We start from the raw sequence: 12,449 nt of genomic DNA, 5'->3' as shown, positions 1-12,449 counted from the left end.
GTCAGGCATGATGTTTATAAATAAGAAAGCCCTGGCTTCTGGTCCCAGAGCTTTAAAAGGACAAAACTAGGTCCTCTTCTTTTCAATGGGGCTCATGTTGTTTCCACTCTACAGAACAGTTCAGGATTGTACTTGATCAGAAGCTCACTGTCCAGCAGACCAACTCTAGTCCTCTAGTACACTTAAATGTCCCATCTCTAGGTTTGTAACTTGTACATTTTTTCTTTATTCTGGACCTTATAGTTAAAAAAAAAAAAAGCTATGCTCATGGGCAGCTTGCTATGATTAATTCATAGGGAATGGCTCTAAAATTGGTTATATGAAGAGCATAAAAGAAAACTATATACTAGTTAAGGTAGCAAGGACAATTTTACTTAGCAATAAACTATTGTAATAGGGAAAAGAGTCCAGTGTGAACTGAACTCAACCTGAGGCAGTACAGAAGTAATTGACGTTTTAAAGGGAGAAGGGATAGGTGCCAGTAGGAACTTGGTAGAGTCGGGAATGTAAAATAGTTACAAAAAGTAGGTATCGGGCTGGTTCATATGAAATGCACCTGGGTTTATTAATGGTCCTTATCAAAGTTAGGGTCCTACCCTGCCACCGACAGGGCATGGGCCTTATCTTCAGATGTTAGTTGAAACTAGTGGTAAATTTTTTTGGAAGGCTTGAATTTTCTTAGGTGAGAACTTCAGGGAAGTCTCGGGTCCTTTGAAGGATGTAACCTTGACCTGTTAGACACTAGGTTAGAGTTTGTTCAAGTGTCCATAGGCCAAGATTGAGGACTCATTGAAAAGAGGGCTCAGAGGAGCCTGGCTAGAGTTTGGTCCAAGAGAGAATCTTTGTTAAGAGCTTAAAGCTTCACATTGCCACTTGTTCTCTATCACTGATCCCTGAATTTTGATTTACCCTGGAATCACCTGGGGGGTATTTAAAAAATGGTCCCTGGCTCCCACTCCCAGAAATCTTAGTCTACTTGGTATGAGATTTTAGTTTTAATCTTTGGGATTAAAGGTGATGTTGATGTTAATATGCAGCATCATTTGGGGACTACTGCTTTAGATTAACTTGCTTGTCAAACGGGTGAGTGTGGGTCAGAAGCATTTTGCACCTCCAGGTGAGCCTGATGCACAAGTTTGAGAAGCAGTGTTCTACTACTCTTTAGGATCACTTGTGATTTTGCTATAGTAAAGCACAATGTGTGTAAGAAATAAATATAAGTGGTTAATTGATGTGAATATCTAGGAGTAAAAAGCATCCTGATGCTCTGCCTTTCCTGGGGCCTGCACTTTGAGCCACTCTGATCTAAGAGCTGAGCCTCAGGTATTAAGAGATAATTCAGTCCTGAGGAACTGAGTTACAGCAACTAAGCATGCCTGACTTATAACTTAAGGTGCTTTTCTTTGTGTTAATGGTTCCCAAAATGTGGTCCCCAACCAACAGCACCAACATCACATGGCAGTTTGTTAGAAATGCAAATTCCAATTCCAACTCTGGGAGGTGGGATTCAGTATTCCATATTTTAATAAGACTTCAAGGCAATTTTCTTTCTTTTTTCCAAGATGATCATCAGTGTTTAAATGTGAGAACCATTGCTCTATGTGTACTATAAACATTAGATTGTTTAATTAGCTCTTTCCCCCAGTAGAAAAACTTACATAGAGAACTGCATGTTTAGCAGGTTGTGTAATGAACAAGCAATAAATTGGCCACTATGTGCCAGGCACTGAGGATATAATGATGAGCAAGATACACAGTCTCTGCCTTCACGGAGTTTCTATTTTCATAGATGCATGAAATCTGAGCCAAGGGAAAGTGACGATCTTTTTTGTGTGTGTGCGTGTACCAGGAATTGAACCTAGGGGCCCTTAATTACTGAGCCACATCCTCAGCCACTTCTTCTTCTTCTTCTTTTTTTTTTTTTTTTTGTATTTTATTTAGAGACAGGATCTTGTTGAGTTGCTTAGGGCTTTGGTAAGTTGCTGAGGCTGGCTTTGAACTCTCAATCCTCCTGTCTCAGCCTCCCAAGGTTATAGGGTGTGCCACTGTGCCCAGTGGAAAATGAAAATCTTAATGGAATGCACCATCAATCTCATATTCCCTACTACCTGATGTTTAGTGTGCTCTGGAAGATAGCGGTCCAGCCGACTAGGTGGCCAGTAAGCCCACCTCCCCTCCAACAGTGCTGGGTGATGCTAAGTAACAATTTCTTTTTACCTCTTTATAGACTTCATACAGCCCCTCCAACTTCAATGACAAAGTAATGATTGTAGAAAAGTTAAAACACATGAAAAGGACCCTGACCCTTCTTCTAGGGGTCCCTTCCAGTCTTTGAAGGTCTGACCTGACTTCCTGGAGACAGGCTTGGAGAAGTCCATCACAGTAGTGCTGAGTGTATCTCTTGGTTCTTAATAGGCACTCACTAAATGCTTGTAGAGTGGATGTATAAATAAACAACACATTTAAGAAGTTATCTTTTAGGGTGGGTCACTACAGTTGGTCAGTCTTCTCCATACCTGTACTGACTCTTACTGGCTTCCATTTCAAATGCTGACACTTCCCAGTTTCATCCCCAAATTATTTTGGAGCATGGAGCATCCTCTCTATGCATTGATTACAAATTTATGCTTTCAAATAAAGCTAACTTGTGTAACTAGTTCTATGAATTTGATTTCTGACTTTTTTTTTTTTTTTTTTTGCAACTGGGATTGAACTCAGGGGTGCTTAACCACTGAGCCACATCCCCAGCCCTTTTTAATACTTTGTTTAGAGATAGGGTCTCACTGAATTGCTTAGGGCCTCACTAAGTTGCTGAGGTAAAATGCTGAGGCTGGCTTTGAAATTGCAATCCTCCTGCCCCAGCCTCCCAAGCCATTGAGATTCCAGACTTCACCTCTGTGCTCAGTGATTTCTGATATTTTAAGAGATAAACCAGTCTTTAGAGTGGATTTCTCTCTCACAAGTGGTAGCTTTCTTTTGTTTATATGCGTGCAAACCCAGGAGTAAAGATATTATGCTGGTGCTTAATCCTTCATAATGGAGCTGTGTACCTGACTAGAATCTGGGAGGTTTGGGGAAGTGAGAGGCCGAGGAAGCCATCAGGCTGGGAAGCAGAGCTGGGGGAGATGTAAGGGCACAGTTTTCTGATTTTCTAACTGAATCATCTAAAACATCAGCCCAAATAGGTCAGAGTCCAGTAAGCTCTGGTTAATGGAACACTCATATTCTGGCTAATGGTGCAAGTGCTGACCTCTCACCTGAAAAGATGCCCCTAGGGAAAGAGTAACATCACTGCTTTAACTTAACCTGCGGTCAAATGGAATCAACTTGGTGAGATACCATGTAACGCAATTGCGTAACACGGAACTCCAAAACACAGGATCTGCTACCTTGCATTACTTGGGTTCAAGTTCTCACCAGAAAAATCAATAAAGCAAAGACATAGAGAGTTTTTTGCAAAAATACCCAAGCTCTGATACACAAGCAATAATCATTCTAAACAATAGGAAGAATTCATTAAGATGCAGCATATCCAAAGTTTTCCTTGGGCCATCCTCAAATCCCTCATGTAGATTAAGTGCTAAGGAAATGTTTATTATTAGGCTTAGTAAGTGGGGGCAGGGATTCTGGTTATAAGTCTTCATAGAAGTCACTTTTTAAAAGAGTAGAGAGACTACTAGAGAGGTATTGATTGTATACAGTATTTCTAGTACTGTATCGGAGGTGAGGGTGGTGGCCTTCCTCATTATATATCATTGAGGATCCCAGGCGTGCTTGCCTAGGGCTTTATGGGGACTAAGCTTGGGGAGAACTGGGACTCCTTGTCAGATCTTGGTCATTTGAGGATGTCTGAAGGAAGGAATCTTGACTGCTTCTAGGGATGCTGGGGTGAACTTGGGTCTCATTTTCTGGATGGGGACTAAGGTCAGTGACTGTGATGATCCTGTGGCTTAGGATAAGCTCTAGGTAAGAATGTGTCTTAAGGATCTCCACCCAGGATCTGCTTCTGAAATGGTTGCTATTGATCACTGTGGAGAGCAAGAAGTGCTACTCAGGAAGGGAGGCAGCTGAATGGAAGGAGAAAGAGTTTTCTGAAAAAGTTCCTCAGAAGGTCCCAAACCATCCTGTACCTTACCCAAAGGCCCCAGGCCCTTGAGCAGGCAGGAGACTGTGGAGTGGAACCAGTTCCCACCTGGAAGCATGGGACAGAGTTCCAACTGCATGCAGCATGTGCGAGTGTGTGCAGTGGAGTGCTTCTCAGAGAGTTGGGACTTACCTGGCTCATAGAAACATTATATTTGAGATGCATGGAAGTTTCAAAATGTTGAGACTTCATGTTTTAGAAGTTGAGAGATTGCATATAAATCTGGATTTCTGTTTTCCAAATAATTAGACAATCCCAGCATTCTTGCATGCCAATAATCAGCTGACTGAAGCTGAGTAGTAGCTGTTCATGTTTGCCACATTCATTCCTGAGCTGCTTCTCTCATCTACATTATGTGAATCCTGAAGACATGTGAGCTCACCACCCTCAATGTAGCTACAAAATATTTACTGAACCCTTTTCATGTATAGGACTCTGATACAATAGACTTAGGCTTCTTTAAGGACTATGGATGGCATTGCCACTGTGGTATAATGCTGTTTGTACACAGTGACCAGGGTGTTTATGGGTGGGGAGAGCTGGTTTCCTTACACTGGAGTTGGATTTCTGTTGGATTATTCATTGTGGGTCTTCCCTGTCCTCTGCCATCTTTTTAAATTTAGAATGCCATTACTTGGACACCTGTGACAAGTTACCAGTGAGGCTTTCAGGTTTTGGAGTAAGTGACACAGCTGCATTTAGAATAAAGTCAGCAAAGAACCCAAGAGACAGTGTCATTTCGTGTGCTGGTGTTCGTCTATTTTATTATATATTTAAAAAAAAAATAAGGCTGTCCCTCCAGTGAGCTCAGTTTACAAATACAAACAGTAGGTACACATTGAAAAAATAATTGTTTCTAAATCTTTTCACTTACAAAGGTTCAGGTGTAATTAAAACAACAATAACTGTTCCCTTACTGATGTGAATAATTCCTAAAAAAAATTGCATCTCATAATCTTCAATCAAATTAAGGATGGATTATTTTGAGTGGCTGTATTAAGTCCATTCAGTTTCTTTCTGGAAATGTGAGTTATCCTTCTGGGGATATTCAGATTTTCAGAGTTTTATCATTTATGGCTTTGTAAATGTCCTCTGTCATAGGGATATATGTTTTTGCTGTGTCATCCAAGAAATATAAGGCATCTTTGATGACTGTGGGATTAAAGCCCTCCTCCATGAGAGTTACTTTGCGGTGTTTAAAAGTTCCAGTGATCTCAATGGTATCCTGAAAAAGATCAAACAATCCACATTGCCTTGTGTTTTGCAATAGATTAGGGAGCAGGGTGAGGAGTAGAGGTGGGGCAGGGGGACTTGCAAATCATTGGCATTTATGGCTCAGGTGAGAGCTGAGAAGTGATATCCATTTGGTCTGTTTTCAGGAAAGGCTGCCAATGGTGAGATACCTGTAACTAGATTTTTGAGCAGAGGGTGGTGCCTGGTGGTTGGTAAGGCTTCTGGTAACAACCTCCCCCCCCTTGTCTGGGCTAACAGTGGGAGTGGGAGGAGGGATCATTTACACACAGGGAGCTCTGTTGTCTGCATCTGTTTGTTAGAGGGAACACTTCCTTCAATGTTAATTGAGATCTCTGAAGATATTTCATGTTGACATCTCTTTACCATCTGGTTGCAAATTAAATGTCAGTGTTTAATGAATATACATCAATAGAAATAAACCATACACTCACCAATATCTAGAACCTTAAGACTTTTTTTTCTCAAGCCTTTGGTTATAGAATCACAGAGCTTAAAGTCTGAAAGCAAGAGTGTTGAACCAAATAAAAGGATTAAGTTTTAGAAAGGAAAAAAAAAATCCCTCTAGCAGGGTTGTCAAGTTTGGTAGATCCAACTGGCTAATGATGCCTAATTAAATTTTTCCCTATGGGGTAGGATTTTTGTATTCCTTAAAATTGAAAACAACATTTCTATTAAATAGAGCATTTCTATTTAAAATGCCTGTCATACTTCAGCTACACAGACTTTGAGTTTTTTTTTGCCAAGTCTATTGTTGAATAGTCTCCTTGTCATTTCAGGGAGAAAGGGATTAGGATTGGATTTCTGCTAGCTACATTTTTGGATATTTTGCTTCCTTGTTGAACTTCTTTTCAAACTTTCTGGAAAAGGCAAGGCAAATTTGGCAAATGTGGTCACTCCAGGGAGAAGGGAAGTTGTTCCCTAATAGACAGGGGTCTCTAAGAGAGAAGATAATGGAACCTGGTAAGATGTCTCACCTGTATTCTCAGAAACCGAGGCCTTGCATAACTAGGCAGGTAATCCGCAACGTGCTGAAACAGTTTCTTTCCATCAAATTCATGGTTTTCTTTCATCTTGATGGAGGCCATGCCAATTCGACCCTCATGACCTAGATATGAGGTGAGAAAACATTAGAGGTGTTGTAGCTGTTTATTTCACTTGTGAAACTTCGTTAGTTCAAGGAGCTATGCACTGAGCCCGTAGTATAGCATGGATTACTTTTGTATAGTTGGAATTTTTACTTCAAATATATGTGCAAGTTTTTCTCAGGTGAATATACTATTACTCATAGTAAGACTCCTAATAGCTCTGCATTGGTTGAATTTTTAGCAGATATATATTACAAATTCTCTCATTTAACTCTTATAACAACCTTATGAAGGAGTACAGATGTTATCTCCATTTTACAGATAAAGAAGTTGCGACTTAAAGCCATTAAGAGACTTGATCAAGATCACAATGCAAATACTAACCAGGGTTAGAAACTGAATCCAGGCAGGCTGGCTTCAGATCCTATGCTTGTAACCTTTGTCCTCCTTGGCAGCCAACACAGAGATATCTCAGTGGGACACAGGTCAAACTTGTGGTGAAAAAAAGTTGTTTTTGGATTCTAGTGACAAGTCGTTGCTCTACCAGCATGAATCAGTGAGCTTAGGTTGTTCTTTAGTTGCACCTCCAGGCACAAATACACCTTGGAGACTTTTTTATTTAATCAAGGTTCCTAATAGCTTTGCTGTCTGCACCTCAGAGAAGTTGCAGGACAGGAGGGTGAAGGCGGTGAGGAGGTGAGCTGTTTGGTGCCCTCCCATTCATGCCCACCAGCCTCAAGAGGCTGTGCAACACCACAGAGAAAACAGATCCTAACAGCAGGGCTGTTAGTGGAGAGGAGTTCAGAACAATTACCATTGTTTTCTTGTGAGGACAGTGGTAATTAGGTATTAATACATCTTCTACAGGATCCAGTAGACCCAGTGGGAGTCCAGGTCCACTTCCCTGAACTACTTAGCTGTAATCAGAGACTGGGAAGGAGCCGATCTGGATCACCTGGGCCCCAGCTTTTGAAATCTCTCCCATGGTGATTGTATGTTTACCTATGGCTCTAAAGAAGATTTAAAACAAAACAAAACAAAACAAAACTCAAACGAAACAAAACGTCCCCCAAACAAACCAATAAAGGAAATGTCACCTCATTTGGTTTGCCTTTCATCTAAAGAAGAGTGGTGGGGCACCAGACCCTCTTTCTTTAGGGATCCCTGGCACCTGCCTCAGCAATCTCAAATGTCTCCAATAAGTTTCTTTTAGAATGAAGGCAAGGGCTGACGCAACAGAAATCTGCATCAACTAGCTCCTTATTTCCTGTTTTGGCAGTGACAAAGCAAAGCTGGACAAGGGGCAGATGCGACTGTTGGGTCTCAAACCTCTTGTCCTGATTCACACAGCTTGGTTTGGGGTTAGCTCAGCTCCAGGAAGAAGGTTCCAGTCTACAGCAGCTATGGGCTAAATTTAAAGATCAGTTCTGGCTAGGCGTTCTCTAGAACTGCACTGTCTAATGTGGTAGCCTTTGTTCGAATGTGGCTATAAAACTAAATTTTAAGTATAATTAAGTAAAATAAAAAATGCAGTTTCTCAGTTGTACTAGCCATGTTTCAAGTGCTCAGTAGCTACGTGGTGGCTATTGGCTGCTATCCTGGACAGTGAAGATATACATCATTTTGTCATTGTGTTACTAGCAGCCTAGCTCAGGGACCCTGTCTGGATCCTGACTGCCTGGATTCAACTACCTGCCTACATAAGAAATAGACAAAAGGTGGAAGTTTCTTCTCTTTTCCTTCAAAACTGGTTTTGAATAAAACCCATTATCTTACCACTTTGACTCTGAACATTTCTGGAGCAGATTGTAGCCCTAGCCTCTTCCCCTGTGCAATACTAATGTCACCTGGCAACAGTTTCAGAAAGTTAAGTTGTGAATGGAAAGTTCTAGAGAATAGTTGAACAATTCTGGTGTGAAACTCAGGAAAAAGTCATCTCCAGTCTAGGCCCAAAGCTGGAAGTTCTCTCCTGGTGCTAAGCTGAGATCTGTGAGGTCTGTGCTGAGGATCAATCATGGTGGACTGTGGTGCCTTACTTTCATGGGCCTACTGCATATCCAGGCGGGGATGGAACTGCCTTCTTATGGATAGGAGGCCAGGTGGTAGCAAGAGTGGCAACGATAATCCAGAATCTGAAAGTTGGGAGGGACTTCAGAGTTCATCTCTAATTTTTCACTGCTGCAAGAATGATACTAGGATCCCAGGTAGACAATCAACCTCCCTTTACATCATGCCCTAGCTGGTGGAACAGGAGAAAAGCCCACTTAATTTTTGGTCTCTCTAGTTACAGGAGAGTTCTCAGGCCAAAGTTTTCTTCTGATAATTTCAACCCATTAGTTTTGGTTCTGATCACTGGGGCAATACAGAATACCTTGTTCTACCAGACTATTCTTCCAATTATTTGAATTCCGTTAACCTCCTCTTCTTTGTTTTATATCCATGATCCCCAAGTCTAACTGCTTGTTAGACTTATTTGGGAATTAAAAAAAGACATCACCAGATTTCACGTTCCAAACCCCAGAGGTTATGACCCATTAGGTCTAGGTTTTGAAGTTTTCTAGATAATTTTGATAATTGACCAAATTTTGGGAATTATTGGGTTTCAGTGCTTCTTAGATTTTGGTTTTTTTTTTTTTTAATTAAAACCCATACCATAAAATCCATCATTTTTATAATTCAAAAGTGTACAATTCAATGGTACTTAGTGCAGCCAAAATGTTATACAGTCACCACCAGAATCTAGTTCTAGAACATTTTCATCACTTCCAAATTAGACTTTAGTATTTTTAAGAATCACCAGAGGGTTTGTGAAAACAGCTTCCTGGTCCCCATCTTACAAGTTTTGATGTAGCAGGACTGGGATGGGCCTGAGAAACTGCATTTTTATTTATTTATTTTTGCATTTAAGATTTTCCATATTTTTTATTAGTACATTATAGTTGTAATAATGGTGGAATTTGTTGTTGCCTATTTGTACATGCACACAATATAACAATATAATTTGGTCAGTATCATTCTACTGTATTTCCTCCTTTCCTTCCCTTCCTCTTCCCCCTGATCTCTTTCCTCTACTCTATTGATCTCCCTTTGATTTTCATGATACCCAAGAAACTTCATTTAAAAAAATATTTTTTTTTAAGTTGTAGATGGACACAATACCTTTATTTTATTTATTTATCTTTATGTGGTGCTAGGGATGAAACCCAGGGCCCTCACACATGCTAGACAAGCACACTACCACTGAGCTACAACCCCAGCCTGAGAAACTTCATTTTAAACAAGTTCCCAGGTGATACAGATATGGCTGGTCTGGGGATCCCACTTTGAGGAACACTGGGCTAGGTCCTTCTGTTCCATTTTTCAGATTCTCTTGACTTCTTGTTTGTGTTACCTTCTTAAAATCCAGCATTTAGAAGCACATATGACCTTCTAAGAGGGATTTACAAGAAGACCCTGGTATGGCAGGACAGTTGACAACCATGACTTGGACCCTAGTGTTATATTAGTTCAGTTTGGAGTCTGGTGCATTCTCCTTGGGACCAACACAAGGAGCATTCTGTACCCTCTCCTACTCTGTGCCCTGACATGTGGCCATATTTCCCACTGAGTTAGTATCAGAGGGTCATAGAGAAACAGGCAAGAGAGATTATCAAACATTCTTCAAAAAATAAAAGGACAGCACAAGGTCACGTGAAACTGTCACAGCTCAGGAAAGAGGAACTTTTGGATTTCCATTTTGAACACATGGGTGAGAATCCCAAATACTGAATTCTCAGGGAACTAGCATGTTATATTTGGGTAATGGTTTGGAAGTTTCACTCCTCTCTGACATCTATAATTCAAATAATTTATTCTCATGAATATCCTCATGTATAAATTTGATAAATACATGTTTAGTATTTATGAAATAAAATTAATTCTCCTGACAATCTCAACTGCAGGGCAAGTATTATCCCTAATTTTAGTGACTTGCCTGAGGTCAAATAGCCAGCAGGTATTGGAGCCAGGACTTAAGGTTAGACCTTGTCTCTTTCCACACTGCGGGCAGAAGCAGATCTGCAGATGTGGTCTGTGATGATTATGAAACTCAGTGAGCTGGGTTAGGGTCAGGGACCTGCTTTAGAAAAAGAATCTGAATAAAATCAGTTCCTTCCCAGGTTTTCTTTTTAGCAACGGTAGTTGCTCTTATTTGTACTGCCTCATTCACCATTTCCCAGCTCTCACAAACTTTGACACATCTTTTCTGGAAGAGTGCCAGACACAGCATGGAGCACTGCATTTGGGAGACTTTGCTTGCCTGAGAGGGCAGAAACAGTGGAAGCCAGCTTAGATATACTGAGTTTCCTGTTACTAGGGAACACAAAGCTCCTTATACCCTGGTGACTGACATCGAGTTGTTAAATTCTCCAGCTGGAAGGAGAAGGTATTGACAAACTGCCTTGAGGTTAAATTTATATTCAGTACCTGCAGGAGTTGAGGTTCAGATGCATAATATCTTGTACATACCTGGCACAGGCACTCCATAAATATTCACTTCTTGGACAAAATCAACCAGTCCTACTATGTCAGCAACTTCTGTGGTGGCCACATTTTCCCCTTTCCACCTGGAAGAAAAGGCCAGTTAGCAGAGGTCACTGGTGCTTTCTGGCCCAGGTTGCAAATGCAGAGAGCAGGTGCTTCCTTCTGACCTCTTTGGGGTGGTGGTCTCATCTTCCCCATCTTGATTCCCTCTACTCCCCAAATTAGTCACGGCATTCTGCTTGAGGAATAAAAGGTAAAGGTATAAAAGGTAAAGCTAAAAATATGTGGGATTTTAGTCTTGCCAAGTAAAACTTGACAACGAATGGCATTCTAAGGTTAAAATACAACCGTGGCTAAGAAAGGCCCTGGAAATCAGAAACAAATCTCAACTGTTTTTTTGCTGTGTTTAGACCTCTCACTTTCCTCATTTACCAACTTAAGTTGCTATTTAATTCAATTAGTGAATTTCTATTTCATAGAACTTATATTTGTATTTCAAGGTCTCAAGGCAGCACGAAAAAGGGAAAAATATCATACTTTTGTTACAGGGAGATTATCATATTAAGGCTCACCAAGTGCTATTTTTCACTTAATAAAGAGTTGAACTTTGTTTTGCATAAAAATTCTCTAGGTCTCTTAGATGTATCTTCTTAGTAATATGAAGGTGGCATTAAATAATAATTTGGATCTTGAGTTGTGGAATATTGGGGAAGGAAGAAATCTCAAGAATCATCAGGACACTCATGAAATGGGTGAAAAGAACTGAGGTAAAGCAGACCACTTCCACTACTGACCAGCAGCATTAGCAAAGCAGACCTGCTTTGCTAATGCTGCTGGTCAGTAGTGGAAGTGACCCTGGGAGCTTGGTTCTTATTCAACCATGCTCATTCTACTGTAGTCAGATGACTTCCATTACCTCCTCATTCATTTATATCAAAAGTTACGTGTGTCTGGCACTGGGCTCAGTGCTGTGGGATGGCCAACAGACACAGGGCCTGCCTGTTGTCAGGGAGTTCCCAAAGAAAAGAAGCCTATGTTAGAAGGAAGGCTTCTTTCCGACTGGGTTAATGTTGGGGATTAACTTCATGGTCTATTAGAATGACTTTCAAAGTTCCTTTTGCTGACTTTGGGGTTCCAATGGAAGCCATTTCGTTAGGGAGGGAGAAAAAGGGAAGAAGGGGAGGAGGATAGGCTCTGCACCTCTCACTTCCGATTCAGCCAGATCAATTCCACATTAATTTGCATTTGATTTTGGCAGGAAGAAAAGCCCCATGACTGGAACATTGTGGAAATTCCCGGCTGTCCTAATAATACAGGACAAATGAGAGTAGTTGGACCGGCTTTAACCTCCAAAAATCAGACACAGCTTTCCTACCTCATTTGATTATCTAGTGTTGCTCAGCTAAGTTAAATGGGCATTACAGAGCTACACTTCATGTATTTTG

The 12,449-nt window shown here is 40.8% G+C and overlaps 1 protein-coding gene across 2 annotated transcripts in view; it reads right to left on the bottom strand.

Moving 5' to 3' along the window:
- Positions 1–12,449, bottom strand: part of Slc27a2 (solute carrier family 27 member 2) — a 52,425-nt gene that overhangs the window by 3,243 nt on the left and 36,733 nt on the right. The window contains exons 8-10 of one of the 2 annotated variants that reach the window (XM_027926156.3): positions 10,990–11,087; positions 6,373–6,503; positions 4,882–5,369 (exon numbers count right to left, since the gene is read on the bottom strand). In XM_027926156.3, coding sequence (XP_027781957.1) covers positions 5,193–5,369; positions 6,373–6,503; positions 10,990–11,087 — 406 coding nt within the window. In that variant the 3' untranslated portion in view covers positions 4,882–5,192. Of the gene's footprint in view, positions 1–4,881; positions 5,370–6,372; positions 6,504–10,989; positions 11,088–12,449 lie in introns of those variants that run through there. The other variant, XM_071608238.1, reaches the window with a different exon arrangement.

The sequence above is a fragment of the Marmota flaviventris genome, chromosome 2 (genome assembly GCF_047511675.1).
Source record: "Marmota flaviventris isolate mMarFla1 chromosome 2, mMarFla1.hap1, whole genome shotgun sequence".
NCBI lineage: Eukaryota > Metazoa > Chordata > Mammalia > Rodentia > Sciuridae > Marmota > Marmota flaviventris.
This window is presented reverse-complemented; position numbering and strand designations above follow the sequence as displayed.